The following is a 20,193-nucleotide window of genomic DNA, read 5'->3' as shown; positions in this document are numbered from 1 at the left end:
AGTTGACCATAAAGTTGAGGGTCGACTTCTGGATTCGCTATTCAGTTCCATTGATCTATGGGTCTGTTTTTGTGCCACTACCACACTGTCTTGATGGCCACGGCTTTGTAGTACAACCTGAAATCGGGCCTTGTGATGCCCCCAGCTGTGGCCTTCGTTTTGAATAGTCCCCTGGCTCTTTGGGGTCTTTTCCGTATCCACACTAGAATCTTATTTTTTTTTATTTTTATTTATTAATGATAGTCACACAGAGAGAGAGAGAATGGGGCAGAGACATAGGCAGAGGGACAAGCAGGCTCCATGCACCGGGAGCCCGACGTGGGATTCGATCCCAGATCTCCAGGATCGCGCCCTGGGCCAAAGGCAGCCACTAAACCGCTGCGCCACCCAGGGATCCCCCACACTAGAATCTTCAGATGGTTTGTTCTAACTCTCTGAAGAAAGTCCCCAGTATTTTGATAGGGATTGCGTGAAATATATAAATTGCCCTGGGTAGCATGGACATTTTCACAATATTAATTCTTCCTCTCCATGAGCATGGAACCTTTTTCCTTCTCTTGATGCCTTCCTCGATTTCTTTCAGGAACGTTCTGTGGTGTTTAGGGTACAGATCCTTTACCTCTTTGGTTAGGTTTATTCCCGGGTAGCTTATGTTTTTGGGTGCAGTTGTAAATGGGATTGACTCCTTAATTTTCGAGGCTCTTCTAACAACAACCTGTCAGTCAACAGCTCTTTCTATGTCCATTTATTTCCCAGGAGCTGGAGTGATAACAACCGAACCTGAATCTCGAAGAAACCCTTGGTACACCTGCCCTGGAGCATGGCCAAAAATGTTTTCCATCCTCCGTATCAGAAGAGTTCAGCCAACAGACGACAGGCCGGAGGGTAACATGAAAATTGATTCATTAAATAATAGCCTCAAGAAATCTTGTCCTAGGGGCACCTGGGTGTTTCTGTCAGCTAAGTCTCTGCCTCCGGGGTTTCAGCTCTGGTCATGACCTCAAGGTCATCAGATTCACCCATATTCAGCATGGAGCCTGCTTCGTATTCTCTCTTCCTTTCCCTCTGCCCCTCTCCTCCTTACACTTGCTCTTTTGCTCTCTCCACACACGCAAAACAGAATCATTATTCAGTTTTGCTCGGGGTGCCATCGTAGAGACAGACCTCCTAAGCCGTATTCTTTATGTTTCATGTGTCCACATCTTAACTTGAAAGGTCAGTCATTAGTTTGTGGCCAAAATTGTGAAATCGCATTGAGAACTCTAATTTGGTCAGATTTCATGGGAGGGGTTGTGAGGTAACATTTGGACATACTAGTCCGTGTTAAGTATTAGCAAAATGTTTTCTGTTTTTACATTTTTTTATTGGAGCTCAAATTGCCAGCATATAGCATAACACCCAGTGCTCATCCCGCCAAGTGCGCCCATCAGTGCCCATCACCCAGTCGCCCCAACCGCCCGCCCACCTCTCCTTCCACTACCCCTTGTTCACTTCCCAGAGTTCGGTGTGTCTCCTGTTTTGTCACCCTCACTGATATTTTCCTTCATTTTCCCCATTCCCTTTATTGCATTTCACTAGTTTTTGTATTCCCCAAATGAATGAGACCATATCAAGTTTGTCCTTTTCCGATGGACTTATTTCACTCAGCATAAGTCCCTCCAGGTGCATCCACGTCGGAGCTAATGGTGGGTATTCGTCGTTTCTCATGGCTGAGTAATATTCCGTTGTAGCCGTGGACCACATCAACTTTATCCATTCATCTCTCGATGGACCCCGAGGCTCCTTCCACAGTTTGGCTATTGTGGACATTGCTGCCATAAACATCGGGGTGCAGGTGTCCCCGCATTTCACCGCATCTTCAGCTTTGGGGTGAATCCCCAGCAGTGCCATTGCTGGGCTGGAGGGAAGATCTGTTCTTAACTCTTTGAGGAACCTCCACAAAGTTTTCCGGAGTGGCTGCACCTGTTCACATTCCCACCTACAGTGTAAGAGGGTTCCCCTTTGTCCGCGTCCTCTCCAACATTTGTTGTTTCCTGTCTCGTGACTTTTCCCCATTCCCGCCGGTGTGAAGTGGTATCTCATGGGGGTTTGGATCTGTAGTTTCCTGATGGCCAGTGATGCGGGCCATGTTCTCATGTGCTTGTTGGCCGTGTCTCTGTCTTCCCCTGTGGGATTTCTGTTCGGGTCTTCTGCCCGTTTCATGATCAGATTGTTTGTTTCTTTGCTCTTGAGTTGAGTATGTTCTTTAGAGATCTTGGACACTAGCCCTTTGTCTGAGCGGTCGTTTGCAAATATCTTCTCCCGTTCTGTAGGTTGTCTTTAACTTTTGTGGACTGTTTCTTTTCCTGCGCAGGAGCTTTCGATCTGGCTGAAGTCCCAATAATTCCTCGTTGCTTTTGTTTCTCTTGCCTTGGCAGACGTATTTTGCGAGATGTTGCTGTGGCCAAGTTGAAAAACGGTGTTGCCTCTGTTCACCTCTCGGATTTGGATGGATTCTTTTCTCACATTTAGATCTTTCATCCTTTTTGAGTTTTTCCCTGTGTGTGGTGTCAGAGAATGGTCTAGCTTCCGTCTTCTGCATGTGGATGTCCAGTGTTCCCAGCACCCTTTATTGAAGAGACTGTCTTTTTCCAGGGGTAGTCTTTCCTGCTTTCTCGAATAGAGTTGACCATAAAGTTGAGGGTCGACTTCTGGATTCGCTATTCGGTTCCATTGAGCTATGGGTCTGTTTTTGTGCCACTACCACACTGTCTTGATAGCCACGGCTTTGTAGTACAACCTGAAATCGGGCCTTGTGATGCCCCCAGCTGTGGCCTTCGTTTTGAATAGTCCCCTGGCTCTTTGGGGTCTTTTCAGTATCCACACTAGCATCTTATTTTTTTTTATTTTTATTTATTAATGATAGTCACACAGAGAGAGAGAATGGGGCAGAGACATAGGCAGAGGGACAAGCAGGCTCCATGCACCGGGAGCCCGACGTGGGATTCGATCCCAGATCTCCAGGATCGCGCCCTGGGCCAAAGGCAGCCACTAAACCGCTGCGCCACCCAGGGATCCCCCACACTAGAATCTTAAGATGGTTTTTTCTAACTCTCTGAAGAAAGTCCCCAGTATTTTGATAGGGATTGCGTGAAATATATAAATTGCCCTGGGTAGCATGGACATTTTCACAATATTAATTCTTCCTCTCCATGAGCATGGAACCTTTTTCCTTCTCTTGATGCCTTCCTCGATTTCTTTCAGGAACGTTCTGTGGTGTTTAGGGTACAGATCCTTTACCTCTTTGGTTAGGTTTATTCCCGGGTAGCTTATGTTTTTGGGTGCAGTTGTAAATGGGATTGACTCCTTAATTTTCGAGGCTCTTCTAACAACAACCTGTCAGTCAACAGCTCTTTCTATGTCCATTTATTTCCCAGGAGCTGGAGTGATAACAACCGAACCTGAATCTCGAAGAAACCCTTGGTACACCTGCCCTGGAGCATGGCCAAAAATGTTTTCCATCCTCCGTATCAGAAGAGTTCAGCCAACAGACGACAGGCCGGAGGGTAACATGAAAATTGATTCATTAAATAATAGCCTCAAGAAATCTTGTCCTAGGGGCACCTGGGTGTTTCTGTCAGCTAAGTCTCTGCCTCCGGGGTTTCAGCTCTGGTCATGACCTCAAGGTCATCAGATTCACCCATATTCAGCATGGAGCCTGCTTCGTATTCTCTCTTCCTTTCCCTCTGCCCCTCTCCTCCTTACACTTGCTCTTTTGCTCTCTCCACACACGCAAAACAGAATCATTATTCAGTTTTGCTCGGGGTGCCATCGTAGAGACAGACCTCCTAAGCCGTATTCTTTATGTTTCATGTGTCCACATCTTAACTTGAAAGGTCAGTCATTAGTTTGTGGCCAAAATTGTGAAATCGCATTGAGAACTCTAATTTGGTCCGATTTCATGGGAGGGGTTGTGAGGTAACATTTGGACATACTAGTCCGTGTTAAGTATTAGCAAAATGTTTTCTGTTTTTACATTTTTTTATTGGAGTTCAATTTGCCAGCATATAGCATAACACCTAGTGCTCATCCCGCCAAGTGCCCCCATCAGGGGCCATCACCCAGTCGCCCCAACCGCCCGCCCACCTCCCCTTCCACTACCCCTTGTTCAGTTCCCAGAGTTCGGTGTGTCTCCTGTTTTGTCACCCTCACTGATATTTTCCTTCATTTTCCCCTTTCCCTTTATTGCCTTCACTAGTTTTTATATTCCCCAAATGAATGAGACCATATCAAGTTTGTCCTTTTCCGATGGACTTATTTCACTCAGCATAAGTCCCTCCAGGTGCATCCACGTCGGAGCTAATGGTGGGTATTTGTCGTTTCTCACGGCTGAGTTATATTCCGTTGTAGCCGTGCACCACATCTTCTTTATCCATTCATCTCTCGAAGGACTCCGAGACTCCTTCCACAGTTTGGCTATTGTGGACATTGCTGCCATAAACATCGGGGTGCAGGTGTCCCCGCATTTCACCGCATCTTTAGCTTTGGGGTATAACCCCAGCAGTGCCATTGCTGGCCCGGAGGAAAGATCTGTTCTTAACTCTTTGAGGAACCTCCACACAGTTTTCCGGAGTGGCTGCACCTGTTCACATTCCCACCTACAGTGCAAGAGGGTTACCCCTTGTCCGCGTCCTCTCCAACATTTGTTGTTTCCTGTCTCGTGACTTTTCCCCATTCCCGCAGGTGTGAGGTGGTATCTCCTGGGGGTGTGGATCTGTAGTTCCCTGATGGTCAGCTTGCGGGGCATGTTCTCATGTGCTTGTTGGCCGTGTCTCTGTCTTCCCCTGTGAGATTTCTGTTTGGATCTTTTTCCGTTTCACGATCGGATTGTTTGTTTCTCTGCTCTTGAGTTGAGTATGTTCTTTATAGATCTTGGACACTAGCCCTTTGACTGAGCGGTCGTCTGCAAATATCTTCTCCTGTTCTGTAGGTTGTCTTTTACTTTTGTGGACTGTTGTTTGCTGCGCAGGAGCTTTCGATCTGGCTGAAGTCCCAATAATTCCTTGTTGCTTTTGTTTGTCTTGCCTTGGCGGACGTATCTTGCGAGATGTTGCTGTGGCCAAGTTGAAAAACGGTGTTGCCTCTGTTCGCCTCTCGGATTTGGATGGATTCTTGTCTCACATTTAGATCGTTCATGCTTTTTGAGTTTTTCCCTGTGTGTCGTGTCAGAGAATGGTCTAGCTTCCTTCTTCTGCATGTGGATGTCCAGTGTTCCCAGCACCCTTTATGGAAGACACTGTCTTTATCCAGGGATAGTCTTTCCAGCTTTCGCGAATATTAGTTGACCATAAAGTTGAGGGTCCACTTCTGGATGCGCTACTCGGTTCCATTGATCTATGGGTCTGTGTTTGTGCTACTACCACACTGTCTCGATGGCCACGGCTTTGTAGTACAACCTGGAATCGGGCCTCGTGATGCCCCCAGCTGTGGCCTTCGTTTTGAATAGTCCCCTGGCTCTTTGGGGTCTTTTCCGGTTCCACACTAGAATCTTAAGATGGTTTGTTCCAACTCTCTGAAGAAAGTCCCCGGTATTTTGTTAGGGATTGCGTGAAATGTGTAAATTGCCCTGGGTAGCATGGACATTTTCACAATATTAATTCTTCCTCTCCATGAGCATGGAACCTTTTTCCTTCTCTTGATGCCTTCCTCGATTTCTTTCAGGAACGTTCTGTGGTGTTTAGGGTACAGATCCTTTACCTCTTTGGTTAGGTTTATTCCCGGGTAGCTTATGCTTTTGGGTGCAGTTGTAAATGGGATTGACTCCTTAATTTTCGAGGCTCTTCTAACAACAACCTGTCAGTCAACAGCTCTTTCTATGTCCATTTATTTACCAGGAGCTGCTGTGATAACAACCGAACCTGAATATAGCAGACAACCTGGGTACATCTGCCCAGGAGCACGGCGAAAGCTCTTTGCAATCCGCCGAAACAGAAGAGTTCAGCCAACAGACGACAGGCCGGAGGGTAACATGAAAATTGATTCATTAAATAATAGCCTCAAGAAATCTTGTCCTAGGGGCACCTGGGTGTTTCTGTCAGCTAAGTCTCTGCCTCCTGGGTTTCAGCTCCGGTCATGACCTCAAGGTTATCAGATTCACCCATATTCAGCATGGAGCCTGCTTCGTATTCTCTCTTCCTTTCCCTCTGCCCCTCTCCTCCTTACACTTGCTCTTTTGCTCTCTCCACACACGCAAAACAGAATCATTATTCAGTTTTGCTCGGGGTGCCATCGTAGAGACAGACCTCCTAAGCCGTATTCTTTATGTTTCATGTGTCCACATCTTAACTTGAAAGGTCAGTCATTAGTTTGTGGCCAAAATTGTGAAATCGCATTGAGAACTCTAATTTGGTCAGATTTCATGGGAGGGGTTGTGAGGTAACATTTGGACATACTAGTCCGTGTTAAGTATTAGCAAAATGTTTTCTGTTTTTACATTTTTTTATTGGAGCTCAAATTGCCAGCATATAGCATAACACCCAGTGCTCATCCCGCCAAGTGCGCCCATCAGTGCCCATCACCCAGTCGCCCCAACCGCCCGCCCACCTCTCCTTCCACTACCCCTTGTTCACTTCCCAGAGTTCGGTGTGTCTCCTGTTTTGTCACCCTCACTGATATTTTCCTTCATTTTCCCCATTCCCTTTATTGCCTTTCACTAGTTTTTATATTCCCCAAATGAATGAGACCATATCAAGTTTGTCCTTTTCCGATGGACTTATTTCACTCAGCATAAGTCCCTCCAGGTGCATCCACGTCGGAGCTAATGGGTATTTGTCGTTTCTCACGGCTGAGTAATATTCCGTTGTAGCCGTGGACCACATCAACTTTATCCATTCATCTCTCGATGGACCCCGAGGCTCCTTCCACAGTTTGGCTATTGTGGACATTGCTGCCATAAACTTCGGGGTGCAGGTGTCCCCGCATTTCACCGCATCTTCAGCTTTGGGGTGAATCCCCAGCAGTGCCATTGCTGGGCTGGAGGGAAGATCTGTTCTTAACTCTTTGAGGAACCTCCACACAGTTTTCCGGAGTGGCTGCACCTGTTCACATTCCCACCTACAGTGCAAGAGGGTTCCCCTTTGTCCGCGTCCTCTCCAACATTTCTTGTTTCCTGTCTCGTGACTTTTCCCCATTCCTGCCGGTGTGAAGTGGTATCTCATGGGGGTTTGGATCTGTAGTTTCCTGATGGCCAGTGATGCGGGCCATGTTCTCATGTGCTTGTTGGCCGTGTCTCTGTCTTCCCCTGTGGGATTTCTGTTCGGGTCTTCTGCCCGTTTCATGATCAGATTGTTTGTTTCTTTGCTCTTGAGTTGAGTATGTTCTTTAGAGATCTTGGACACTAGCCCTTTGTCTGAGCGGTCGTTTGCAAATATCTTCTCCCGTTCTGTAGGTTGTCTTTTACTTTTGTGGACTGTTTCTTTTGCTGCGCAGGAGCTTTCGATCTGGCTGAAGTCCCAATAATTCCTCGTTGCTTTTGTTTCTCTTGCCTTGGCAGACGTATTTTGCGAGATGTTGCTGTGGCCAAGTTGAAAAACGGTGTTGCCTCTGTTCACCTCTCGGATTTGGATGGATTCTTGTCTCACATTTAGATCTTTCATCCTTTTTGAGTTTTTCCCTGTGTGTGGTGTCAGAGAATGGTCTAGCTTCCGTCTTCTGCATGTGGATGTCCAGTGTTCCCAGCACCCTTTATTGAAGAGACTGTCTTTTTCCAGGGATAGTCTTTCCAGCTTTCTCGAATAGAGTTGACCATAAAGTTGAGGGTCGACTTCTGGATTCGCTATTCGGTTCCATTGAGCTATGGGTCTGTTTTTGTGCCACTACCACACTGTCTTGATAGCCACGGCTTTGTAGTACAACCTGAAATCGGGCCTTGTGATGCCCCCAGCTGTGGCCTTCGTTTTGAATAGTCCCCTGGCTCTTTGGGGTCTTTTCAGTATCCACACTAGCATCTTATTTTTTTTTATTTTTATTTATTAACGATAGTCGCACAGAGAGAGAGAATGGGGCAGAGACATAGGCAGAGGGACAAGCAGGCTCCATGCACCGGGAGCCCGACGTGGGATTCGATCCCAGATCTCCAGGATCGCGCCCTGGGCCAAAGGCAGCCGCTAAACCGCTGCGCCACCCAGGGATCCCCCACACTAGAATCTTAAGATGGTTTGTTCTAACTCTCTGAAGAAAGTCCCCAGTATTTTGATAGGGATTGCGTGAAATATATAAATTGCCCTGGGTAGCATGGACATTTTCACAATATTAATTCTTCCTCTCCATGAGCATGGAACCTTTTTCCTTCTCTTGATGCCTTCCTCGATTTCTTTCAGGAACGTTCTGTGGTGTTTAGGGTACAGATCCTTTACCTCTTTGGTTAGGTTTATTCCCGGGTAGCTTATGTTTTTGGGTGCAGTTGTAAATGGGATTGACTCCTTAATTTTCGAGGCTCTTCTAACAACAACCTGTCAGTCAACAGCTCTTTCTATGTCCATTTATTTCCCAGGAGCTGGAGTGATAACAACCGAACCTGAATCTCGAAGAAACCCTTGGTACACCTGCCCTGGAGCATGGCCAAAAATGTTTTCCATCCTCCGTATCAGAAGAGTTCAGCCAACAGACGACAGGCCGGAGGGTAACATGAAAATTGATTCATTAAATAATAGCCTCAAGAAATCTTGTCCTAGGGGCACCTGGGTGTTTCTGTCAGCTAAGTCTCTGCCTCCGGGGTTTCAGCTCTGGTCATGACCTCAAGGTCATCAGATTCACCCATATTCAGCATGGAGCCTGCTTCGTATTCTCTCTTCCTTTCCCTCTGCCCCTCTCCTCCTTACACTTGCTCTTTTGCTCTCTCCACACACGCAAAACAGAATCATTATTCAGTTTTGCTCGGGGTGCCATCGTAGAGACAGACCTCCTAAGCCGTATTCTTTATGTTTCATGTGTCCACATCTTAACTTGAAAGGTCAGTCATTAGTTTGTGGCCAAAATTGTGAAATCGCATTGAGAACTCTAATTTGGTCCGATTTCATGGGAGGGGTTGTGAGGTAACATTTGGACATACTAGTCCGTGTTAAGTATTAGCAAAATGTTTTCTGTTTTTACATTTTTTTATTGGAGTTCAATTTGCCAGCATATAGCATAACACCTAGTGCTCATCCCGCCAAGTGCCCCCATCAGGGGCCATCACCCAGTCGCCCCAACCGCCCGCCCACCTCCCCTTCCACTACCCCTTGTTCAGTTCCCAGAGTTCGGTGTGTCTCCTGTTTTGTCACCCTCACTGATATTTTCCTTCATTTTCCCCTTTCCCTTTATTGCCTTCACTAGTTTTTATATTCCCCAAATGAATGAGACCATATCAAGTTTGTCCTTTTCCGATGGACTTATTTCACTCAGCATAAGTCCCTCCAGGTGCATCCACGTCGGAGCTAATGGTGGGTATTTGTCGTTTCTCACGGCTGAGTTATATTCCGTTGTAGCCGTGGACCACATCTTCTTTATCCATTCATCTCTCGAAGGACTCCGAGACTCCTTCCACAGTTTGGCTATTGTGGACATTGCTGCCATAAACATCGGGGTGCAGGTGTCCCCGCATTTCACCGCATCTTTAGCTTTGGGGTATAACCCCAGCAGTGCCATTGCTGGCCCGGAGGAAAGATCTGTTCTTAACTCTTTGAGGAACCTCCACACAGTTTTCCGGAGTGGCTGCACCTGTTCACATTCCCACCTACAGTGCAAGAGGGTTCCCCCTTGTCCGCGTCCTCTCCAACATTTGTTGTTTCCTGTCTCGTGACTTTTCCCCATTCCCGCAGGTGTGAGGTGGTATCTCCTGGGGGTGTGGATCTGTAGTTCCCTGATGGTCAGCTTGCGGGGCATGTTCTCATGTGCTTGTTGGCCGTGTCTCTGTCTTCCCCTGTGAGATTTCTGTTTGGATCTTTTTCCGTTTCACGATCGGATTGTTTGTTTCTCTGCTCTTGAGTTGAGTATGTTCTTTATAGATCTTGGACACTAGCCCTTTGACTGAGCGGTCGTCTGCAAATATCTTCTCCCGTTCTGTAGGTTGTCTTTTACTTTTGTGGACTGTTGTTTGCTGCGCAGGAGCTTTCGATCTGGCTGAAGTCCCAATAATTCCTTGTTGCTTTTGTTTGTCTTGCCTTGGCGGACGTATCTTGCGAGATGTTGCTGTGGCCAAGTTGAAAAACGGTGTTGCCTCTGTTCGCCTCTCGGATTTGGATGGATTCTTGTCTCACATTTAGATCGTTCATGCTTTTTGAGTTTTTCCCTGTGTGTCGTGTCAGAGAATGGTCTAGCTTCCTTCTTCTGCATGTGGATGTCCAGTGTTCCCAGCACCCTTTATGGAAGACACTGTCTTTATCCAGGGATAGTCTTTCCAGCTTTCGCGAATATTAGTTGACCATAAAGTTGAGGGTCCACTTCTGGATGCGCTACTCGGTTCCATTGATCTATGGGTCTGTGTTTGTGCTACTACCACACTGTCTCGATGGCCACGGCTTTGTAGTACAACCTGGAATCGGGCCTCGTGATGCCCCCAGCTGTGGCCTTCGTTTTGAATAGTCCCCTGGCTCTTTGGGGTCTTTTCCGGTTCCACACTAGAATCTTAAGATGGTTTGTTCCAACTCTCTGAAGAAAGTCCCCGGTATTTTGTTAGGGATTGCGTGAAATGTGTAAATTGCCCTGGGTAGCATGGACATTTTCACAATATTAATTCTTCCTCTCCATGAGCATGGAACCTTTTTCCTTCTCTTGATGCCTTCCTCGATTTCTTTCAGGAACGTTCTGTGGTGTTTAGGGTACAGATCCTTTACCTCTTTGGTTAGGTTTATTCCCGGGTAGCTTATGCTTTTGGGTGCAGTTGTAAATGGGATTGACTCCTTAATTTTCGAGGCTCTTCTAACAACAACCTGTCAGTCAACAGCTCTTTCTATGTCCATTTATTTACCAGGAGCTGCTGTGATAACAACCGAACCTGAATATAGCAGACAACCTGGGTACATCTGCCCAGGAGCACGGCGAAAGCTCTTTGCAATCCGCCGAAACAGAAGAGTTCAGCCAACAGACGACAGGCCGGAGGGTAACATGAAAATTGATTCATTAAATAATAGCCTCAAGAAATCTTGTCCTAGGGGCACCTGGGTGTTTCTGTCAGCTAAGTCTCTGCCTCCTGGGTTTCAGCTCCGGTCATGACCTCAAGGTTATCAGATTCACCCATATTCAGCATGGAGCCTGCTTCGTATTCTCTCTTCCTTTCCCTCTGCCCCTCTCCTCCTTACACTTGCTCTTTTGCTCTCTCCACACACGCAAAACAGAATCATTATTCAGTTTTGCTCGGGGTGCCATCGTAGAGACAGACCTCCTAAGCCGTATTCTTTATGTTTCATGTGTCCACATCTTAACTTGAAAGGTCAGTCATTAGTTTGTGGCCAAAATTGTGAAATCGCATTGAGAACTCTAATTTGGTCAGATTTCATGGGAGGGGTTGTGAGGTAACATTTGGACATACTAGTCCGTGTTAAGTATTAGCAAAATGTTTTCTGTTTTTACATTTTTTTATTGGAGCTCAAATTGCCAGCATATAGCATAACACCCAGTGCTCATCCCGCCAAGTGCGCCCATCAGTGCCCATCACCCAGTCGCCCCAACCGCCCGCCCACCTCTCCTTCCACTACCCCTTGTTCACTTCCCAGAGTTCGGTGTGTCTCCTGTTTTGTCACCCTCACTGATATTTTCCTTCATTTTCCCCATTCCCTTTATTGCCTTTCACTAGTTTTTATATTCCCCAAATGAATGAGACCATATCAAGTTTGTCCTTTTCCGATGGACTTATTTCACTCAGCATAAGTCCCTCCAGGTGCATCCACGTCGGAGCTAATGGGTATTTGTCGTTTCTCACGGCTGAGTAATATTCCGTTGTAGCCGTGGACCACATCAACTTTATCCATTCATCTCTCGATGGACCCCGAGGCTCCTTCCACAGTTTGGCTATTGTGGACATTGCTGCCATAAACTTCGGGGTGCAGGTGTCCCCGCATTTCACCGCATCTTCAGCTTTGGGGTGAATCCCCAGCAGTGCCATTGCTGGGCTGGAGGGAAGATCTGTTCTTAACTCTTTGAGGAACCTCCACACAGTTTTCCGGAGTGGCTGCACCTGTTCACATTCCCACCTACAGTGCAAGAGGGTTCCCCTTTGTCCGCGTCCTCTCCAACATTTCTTGTTTCCTGTCTCGTGACTTTTCCCCATTCCTGCCGGTGTGAAGTGGTATCTCATGGGGGTTTGGATCTGTAGTTTCCTGATGGCCAGTGATGCGGGCCATGTTCTCATGTGCTTGTTGGCCGTGTCTCTGTCTTCCCCTGTGGGATTTCTGTTCGGGTCTTCTGCCCGTTTCATGATCAGATTGTTTGTTTCTTTGCTCTTGAGTTGAGTATGTTCTTTAGAGATCTTGGACACTAGCCCTTTGTCTGAGCGGTCGTTTGCAAATATCTTCTCCCGTTCTGTAGGTTGTCTTTTACTTTTGTGGACTGTTTCTTTTGCTGCGCAGGAGCTTTCGATCTGGCTGAAGTCCCAATAATTCCTCGTTGCTTTTGTTTCTCTTGCCTTGGCAGACGTATTTTGCGAGATGTTGCTGTGGCCAAGTTGAAAAACGGTGTTGCCTCTGTTCACCTCTCGGATTTGGATGGATTCTTGTCTCACATTTAGATCTTTCATCCTTTTTGAGTTTTTCCCTGTGTGTGGTGTCAGAGAATGGTCTAGCTTCCGTCTTCTGCATGTGGATGTCCAGTGTTCCCAGCACCCTTTATTGAAGAGACTGTCTTTTTCCAGGGATAGTCTTTCCAGCTTTCTCGAATAGAGTTGACCATAAAGTTGAGGGTCGACTTCTGGATTCGCTATTCGGTTCCATTGAGCTATGGGTCTGTTTTTGTGCCACTACCACACTGTCTTGATAGCCACGGCTTTGTAGTACAACCTGAAATCGGGCCTTGTGATGCCCCCAGCTGTGGCCTTCGTTTTGAATAGTCCCCTGGCTCTTTGGGGTCTTTTCAGTATCCACACTAGCATCTTATTTTTTTTTATTTTTATTTATTAACGATAGTCGCACAGAGAGAGAGAATGGGGCAGAGACATAGGCAGAGGGACAAGCAGGCTCCATGCACCGGGAGCCCGACGTGGGATTCGATCCCAGATCTCCAGGATCGCGCCCTGGGCCAAAGGCAGCCGCTAAACCGCTGCGCCACCCAGGGATCCCCCACACTAGAATCTTAAGATGGTTTGTTCTAACTCTCTGAAGAAAGTCCCCAGTATTTTGATAGGGATTGCGTGAAATATATAAATTGCCCTGGGTAGCATGGACATTTTCACAATATTAATTCTTCCTCTCCATGAGCATGGAACCTTTTTCCTTCTCTTGATGCCTTCCTCGATTTCTTTCAGGAACGTTCTGTGGTGTTTAGGGTACAGATCCTTTACCTCTTTGGTTAGGTTTATTCCCGGGTAGCTTATGTTTTTGGGTGCAGTTGTAAATGGGATTGACTCCTTAATTTTCGAGGCTCTTCTAACAACAACCTGTCAGTCAACAGCTCTTTCTATGTCCATTTATTTCCCAGGAGCTGGAGTGATAACAACCGAACCTGAATCTCGAAGAAACCCTTGGTACACCTGCCCTGGAGCATGGCCAAAAATGTTTTCCATCCTCCGTATCAGAAGAGTTCAGCCAACAGACGACAGGCCGGAGGGTAACATGAAAATTGATTCATTAAATAATAGCCTCAAGAAATCTTGTCCTAGGGGCACCTGGGTGTTTCTGTCAGCTAAGTCTCTGCCTCCGGGGTTTCAGCTCTGGTCATGACCTCAAGGTCATCAGATTCACCCATATTCAGCATGGAGCCTGCTTCGTATTCTCTCTTCCTTTCCCTCTGCCCCTCTCCTCCTTACACTTGCTCTTTTGCTCTCTCCACACACGCAAAACAGAATCATTATTCAGTTTTGCTCGGGGTGCCATCGTAGAGACAGACCTCCTAAGCCGTATTCTTTATGTTTCATGTGTCCACATCTTAACTTGAAAGGTCAGTCATTAGTTTGTGGCCAAAATTGTGAAATCGCATTGAGAACTCTAATTTGGTCCGATTTCATGGGAGGGGTTGTGAGGTAACATTTGGACATACTAGTCCGTGTTAAGTATTAGCAAAATGTTTTCTGTTTTTACATTTTTTTATTGGAGTTCAATTTGCCAGCATATAGCATAACACCTAGTGCTCATCCCGCCAAGTGCCCCCATCAGGGGCCATCACCCAGTCGCCCCAACCGCCCGCCCACCTCCCCTTCCACTACCCCTTGTTCAGTTCCCAGAGTTCGGTGTGTCTCCTGTTTTGTCACCCTCACTGATATTTTCCTTCATTTTCCCCTTTCCCTTTATTGCCTTCACTAGTTTTTATATTCCCCAAATGAATGAGACCATATCAAGTTTGTCCTTTTCCGATGGACTTATTTCACTCAGCATAAGTCCCTCCAGGTGCATCCACGTCGGAGCTAATGGTGGGTATTTGTCGTTTCTCACGGCTGAGTTATATTCCGTTGTAGCCGTGGACCACATCTTCTTTATCCATTCATCTCTCGAAGGACTCCGAGACTCCTTCCACAGTTTGGCTATTGTGGACATTGCTGCCATAAACATCGGGGTGCAGGTGTCCCCGCATTTCACCGCATCTTTAGCTTTGGGGTATAACCCCAGCAGTGCCATTGCTGGCCCGGAGGAAAGATCTGTTCTTAACTCTTTGAGGAACCTCCACACAGTTTTCCGGAGTGGCTGCACCTGTTCACATTCCCACCTACAGTGCAAGAGGGTTCCCCCTTGTCCGCGTCCTCTCCAACATTTGTTGTTTCCTGTCTCGTGACTTTTCCCCATTCCCGCAGGTGTGAGGTGGTATCACCTGGGGGTGTGGATCTGTAGTTCCCTGATGGTCAGCTTGCGGGGCATGTTCTCATGTGCTTGTTGGCCGTGTCTCTGTCTTCCCCTGTGAGATTTCTGTTTGGATCTTTTTCCGTTTCACGATCGGATTGTTTGTTTCTCTGCTCTTGAGTTGAGTATGTTCTTTATAGATCTTGGACACTAGCCCTTTGACTGAGCGGTCGTCTGCAAATATCTTCTCCCGTTCTGTAGGTTGTCTTTTACTTTTGTGGACTGTTGTTTGCTGCGCAGGAGCTTTCGATCTGGCTGAAGTCCCAATAATTCCTTGTTGCTTTTGTTTGTCTTGCCTTGGCGGACGTATCTTGCGAGATGTTGCTGTGGCCAAGTTGAAAAACGGTGTTGCCTCTGTTCGCCTCTCGGATTTGGATGGATTCTTGTCTCACATTTAGATCGTTCATGCTTTTTGAGTTTTTCCCTGTGTGTCGTGTCAGAGAATGGTCTAGCTTCCTTCTTCTGCATGTGGATGTCCAGTGTTCCCAGCACCCTTTATGGAAGACACTGTCTTTATCCAGGGATAGTCTTTCCAGCTTTCGCGAATATTAGTTGACCATAAAGTTGAGGGTCCACTTCTGGATGCGCTACTCGGTTCCATTGATCTATGGGTCTGTGTTTGTGCTACTACCACACTGTCTCGATGGCCACGGCTTTGTAGTACAACCTGGAATCGGGCCTCGTGATGCCCCCAGCTGTGGCCTTCGTTTTGAATAGTCCCCTGGCTCTTTGGGGTCTTTTCCGGTTCCACACTAGAATCTTAAGATGGTTTGTTCCAACTCTCTGAAGAAAGTCCCCGGTATTTTGTTAGGGATTGCGTGAAATGTGTAAATTGCCCTGGGTAGCATGGACATTTTCACAATATTAATTCTTCCTCTCCATGAGCATGGAACCTTTTTCCTTCTCTTGATGCCTTCCTCGATTTCTTTCAGGAACGTTCTGTGGTGTTTAGGGTACAGATCCTTTACCTCTTTGGTTAGGTTTATTCCCGGGTAGCTTATGCTTTTGGGTGCAGTTGTAAATGGGATTGACTCCTTAATTTTCGAGGCTCTTCTAACAACAACCTGTCAGTCAACAGCTCTTTCTATGTCCATTTATTTACCAGGAGCTGCTGTGATAACAACCGAACCTGAATATAGCAGACAACCTGGGTACATCTGCCCAGGAGCACGGCGAAAGCTCTTTGCAATCCGCCGAAACAGAAGAGTTCAGCCAACAGACGACAGGCCGGAGGGTAACATGAAAATTGATTCATTAAATAATAGCCTCAAGAAATCTTGTCCTAGGGGCACCTGGGTGTTTCTGTCAGCTAAGTCTCTGCCTCCTGGGTTTCAGCTCCGGTCATGACCTCAAGGTTATCAGATTCACCCATATTCAGCATGGAGCCTGCTTCGTATTCTCTCTTCCTTTCCCTCTGCCCCTCTCCTCCTTACACTTGCTCTTTTGCTCTCTCCACACACGCAAAACAGAATCATTATTCAGTTTTGCTCGGGGTGCCATCGTAGAGACAGACCTCCTAAGCCGTATTCTTTATGTTTCATGTGTCCACATCTTAACTTGAAAGGTCAGTCATTAGTTTGTGGCCAAAATTGTGAAATCGCATTGAGAACTCTAATTTGGTCAGATTTCATGGGAGGGGTTGTGAGGTAACATTTGGACATACTAGTCCGTGTTAAGTATTAGCAAAATGTTTTCTGTTTTTACATTTTTTTATTGGAGCTCAAATTGCCAGCATATAGCATAACACCCAGTGCTCATCCCGCCAAGTGCGCCCATCAGTGCCCATCACCCAGTCGCCCCAACCGCCCGCCCACCTCTCCTTCCACTACCCCTTGTTCACTTCCCAGAGTTCGGTGTGTCTCCTGTTTTGTCACCCTCACTGATATTTTCCTTCATTTTCCCCATTCCCTTTATTGCCTTTCACTAGTTTTTATATTCCCCAAATGAATGAGACCATATCAAGTTTGTCCTTTTCCGATGGACTTATTTCACTCAGCATAAGTCCCTCCAGGTGCATCCACGTCGGAGCTAATGGGTATTTGTCGTTTCTCACGGCTGAGTAATATTCCGTTGTAGCCGTGGACCACATCAACTTTATCCATTCATCTCTCGATGGACCCCGAGGCTCCTTCCACAGTTTGGCTATTGTGGACATTGCTGCCATAAACTTCGGGGTGCAGGTGTCCCCGCATTTCACCGCATCTTCAGCTTTGGGGTGAATCCCCAGCAGTGCCATTGCTGGGCTGGAGGGAAGATCTGTTCTTAACTCTTTGAGGAACCTCCACACAGTTTTCCGGAGTGGCTGCACCTGTTCACATTCCCACCTACAGTGCAAGAGGGTTCCCCTTTGTCCGCGTCCTCTCCAACATTTCTTGTTTCCTGTCTCGTGACTTTTCCCCATTCCTGCCGGTGTGAAGTGGTATCTCATGGGGATTTGGATCTGTAGTTTCCTGATGGCCAGTGATGCGGGCCATGTTCTCATGTGCTTGTTGGCCGTGTCTCTGTCTTCCCCTGTGGGATTTCTGTTCGGGTCTTCTGCCCGTTTCATGATCAGATTGTTTGTTTCTTTGCTCTTGAGTTGAGTATGTTCTTTAGAGATCTTGGACACTAGCCCTTTGTCTGAGCGGTCGTTTGCAAATATCTTCTCCCGTTCTGTAGGTTGTCTTTTACTTTTGTGGACTGTTTCTTTTGCTGCGCAGGAGCTTTCGATCTGGCTGAAGTCCCAATAATTCCTCGTTGCTTTTGTTTCTCTTGCCTTGGCGGACGTATCTTGCGAGATGTTGCTGTGGCCAAGTTGAAAAACGGTGTTGCCTCTGTTCGCCTTTCGGATTTGGATGGATTCTTGTCTCACATTTAGATCTTTCATCCTTTTTGAGTTTTTCCCTGTGTGTGGTGTCAGAGAATGATCTAGCTTCCGTCTTCTGCATGTGGATGTCCAGTGTTCCCAGCACCCTTTATTGAAGAGACTGTCTTTATCCAGGGATAGTCTTTCCTGCTTTCTCGAATAGAGTTGACCATAAAGTTGAGGGTCGACTTCTGGATTCGCTATTCAGTTCCATTGATCTATGGGTCTGTTTTTGTGCCACTACCACAGTGTCTTGATGGCCACGGCTTTGTAGTACAACCTGAAATCGGGCCTTGTGATGCCCCCAGCTGTGGCCTTCGTTTTGAATAGTCCCCTGGCTCTTTGGGGTCTTTTCAGTATCCACACTAGAATCTTATTTTTTTTTATTTTTATTTATTAACGATAGTCACACAGAGAGAGAGAATGGAGCAGAGACATAGGCAGAGGGACAAGCAGGCTCCATGCACCGGGAGCCCGACGTGGGATTCGATCCCAGACCTCCAGGATCGCGCCCTGGGCCAAAGGCAGCCGCTAAACCGCTGCGCCACCCAGGGATCCCCCACACTAGAATCTTAAGATGGTTTGTTCTAACTCTCTGAAGAAAGTCCCCAGTATTTTGATAGGGATTGCGTGAAATATATAAATTGCCCTGGGTAGCATGGACATTTTCACAATATTAATTCTTCCTCTCCATGAGCATGGAACCTTTTTCCTTCTCTTGATGCCTTCCTCGATTTCTTTCAGGAACGTTCTGTGGTGTTTAGGGTACAGATCCTTTACCTCTTTGGTTAGGTTTATTCCCGGGTAGCTTATGTTTTTGGGTGCAGTTGTAAATGGGATTGACTCCTTAATTTTCGAGGCTCTTCTAACAACAACCTGTCAGTCAACAGCTCTTTCTATGTCCATTTATTTCCCAGGAGCTGGAGTGATAACAACCGAACCTGAATCTCGAAGAAACCCTTGGTACACCTGCCCTGGAGCATGGCCAAAAATGTTTTCCATCCTCCGTATCAGAAGAGTTCAGCCAACAGACGACAGGCCGGAGGGTAACATGAAAATTGATTCATTAAATAATAGCCTCAAGAAATCTTGTCCTAGGGGCACCTGGGTGTTTCTGTCAGCTAAGTCTCTGCCTCCGGGGTTTCAGCTCTGGTCATGACCTCAAGGTCATCAGATTCACCCATATTCAGCATGGAGCCTGCTTCGTATTCTCTCTTCCTTTCCCTCTGCCCCTCTCCTCCTTACACTTGCTCTTTTGCTCTCTCCACACACGCAAAACAGAATCATTATTCAGTTTTGCTCGGGGTGCCATCGTAGAGACAGACCTCCTAAGCCGTATTCTTTATGTTTCATGTGTCCACATCTTAACTTGAAAGGTCAGTCATTAGTTTGTGGCCAAAATTGTGAAATCGCATTGAGAACTCTAATTTTGTCCGATTTCATAGGAGGGGTTTTGAAGCTAACATTTGGACATACTAGTCCGTGTTAAGTATTACCAAAATGTTTTCTGTTTTTACATTTTTTTATTGTAGTTCTATTTGCCAGCATATAGCATAACACCCAGTGCTCATCCCGCCAAGTGCCCCCATCAGTGGCCATCACCCGGTCGCCCCAACCGCCCGCCCACCTCCCCTTCCACTACCCCTTGTTCAGTTCCCAGAGTTCGGTGTGTGTCCTGTTTTGTCACCCTCACTGATATTTTCCTTCATCTTCCCCATTCCCTTTAGTGCCTTTCACTAGTTTTTATATTCCCCAAATGAATGAGACCATATCAAGTTTGTCCTTTTCCGATGGACTCATTTCACTCAGCATAAGTCCCTCTAGGTGCGTCCACGTCAGAGCAAATGGTGGGTATTTGTCGTTTCTCACGGCTGAGTAATATTCCGTTGTAGCCGTGGACCACATCTTCTTTATCCATTCATCTCTCGATGGACCCCGAGGCTCCTTCCACAGTTTGGCTATTGTGGACTTTGCTGCCATAAACATCGGGGTGTAGGTGTCCCCGCGTTTCACCGCATCTGCAGCTTTGGGGTATATCCCAGCAGTGCAATTGCTGGGCCGGAGGGAAGATCTGTTCTTAACTCTTTGGGGAACCTCCACACAGTTTTCCGGAGTGGCTGCACCAGTTCACATTCCCACCTACAGTGCAAGAGGGTTCCCCTTTGTCCGCGTCCTCTCCAACATTTGTTGTTTCCTGTCTTGTGACTTTTCCCCATTCCTGCCGGTGTGAGGTGGTATTTCATGGGGATGTGGATCTGTAGTTCCCTGATGGTCAGCTTGCGGGCCATGTTCTCATGTGCTTGTTGGCCATGTCTCTGTCTTCCCCTGTGAGATTTCTGTTTGGGTCTTTTG

General features: G+C 46.9%; 1 protein-coding gene across 2 annotated transcripts in view; it reads left to right on the top strand.

Annotated features, from left to right (window-relative positions):
* The first annotated feature begins 756 nt into the window (after positions 1-756).
* LOC140597580 (uncharacterized) overlaps positions 757-20,193 on the top strand; it is a 28,517-nt gene continuing 9,080 nt past the window's right edge. The window contains exons 1-8 of one of the 2 annotated variants that reach the window (XM_072746428.1): positions 763-885; positions 3,417-3,545; positions 5,874-6,002; positions 8,531-8,659; positions 10,988-11,116; positions 13,645-13,773; positions 16,102-16,230; positions 18,759-18,887. In XM_072746428.1, the coding sequence (XP_072602529.1) occupies positions 831-885; positions 3,417-3,545; positions 5,874-6,002; positions 8,531-8,659; positions 10,988-11,116; positions 13,645-13,773; positions 16,102-16,230; positions 18,759-18,887 (958 nt within the window). In that variant the 5' untranslated portion in view covers positions 763-830. Of the gene's footprint in view, positions 886-3,416; positions 3,546-5,873; positions 6,003-8,530; positions 8,660-10,987; positions 11,117-13,644; positions 13,774-16,101; positions 16,231-18,758; positions 18,888-20,193 lie in introns of both variants that reach the window. The other variant, XR_011999422.1, reaches the window with a different exon arrangement.

This window comes from Vulpes vulpes, unplaced genomic scaffold (assembly GCF_048418805.1).
Source record: "Vulpes vulpes isolate BD-2025 unplaced genomic scaffold, VulVul3 u000000854, whole genome shotgun sequence".
Taxonomy (NCBI): domain Eukaryota; kingdom Metazoa; phylum Chordata; class Mammalia; order Carnivora; family Canidae; genus Vulpes; species Vulpes vulpes.
Note: the sequence above shows the minus strand (reverse complement) of the source record. Positions and strands in the feature narration are given on the sequence as shown.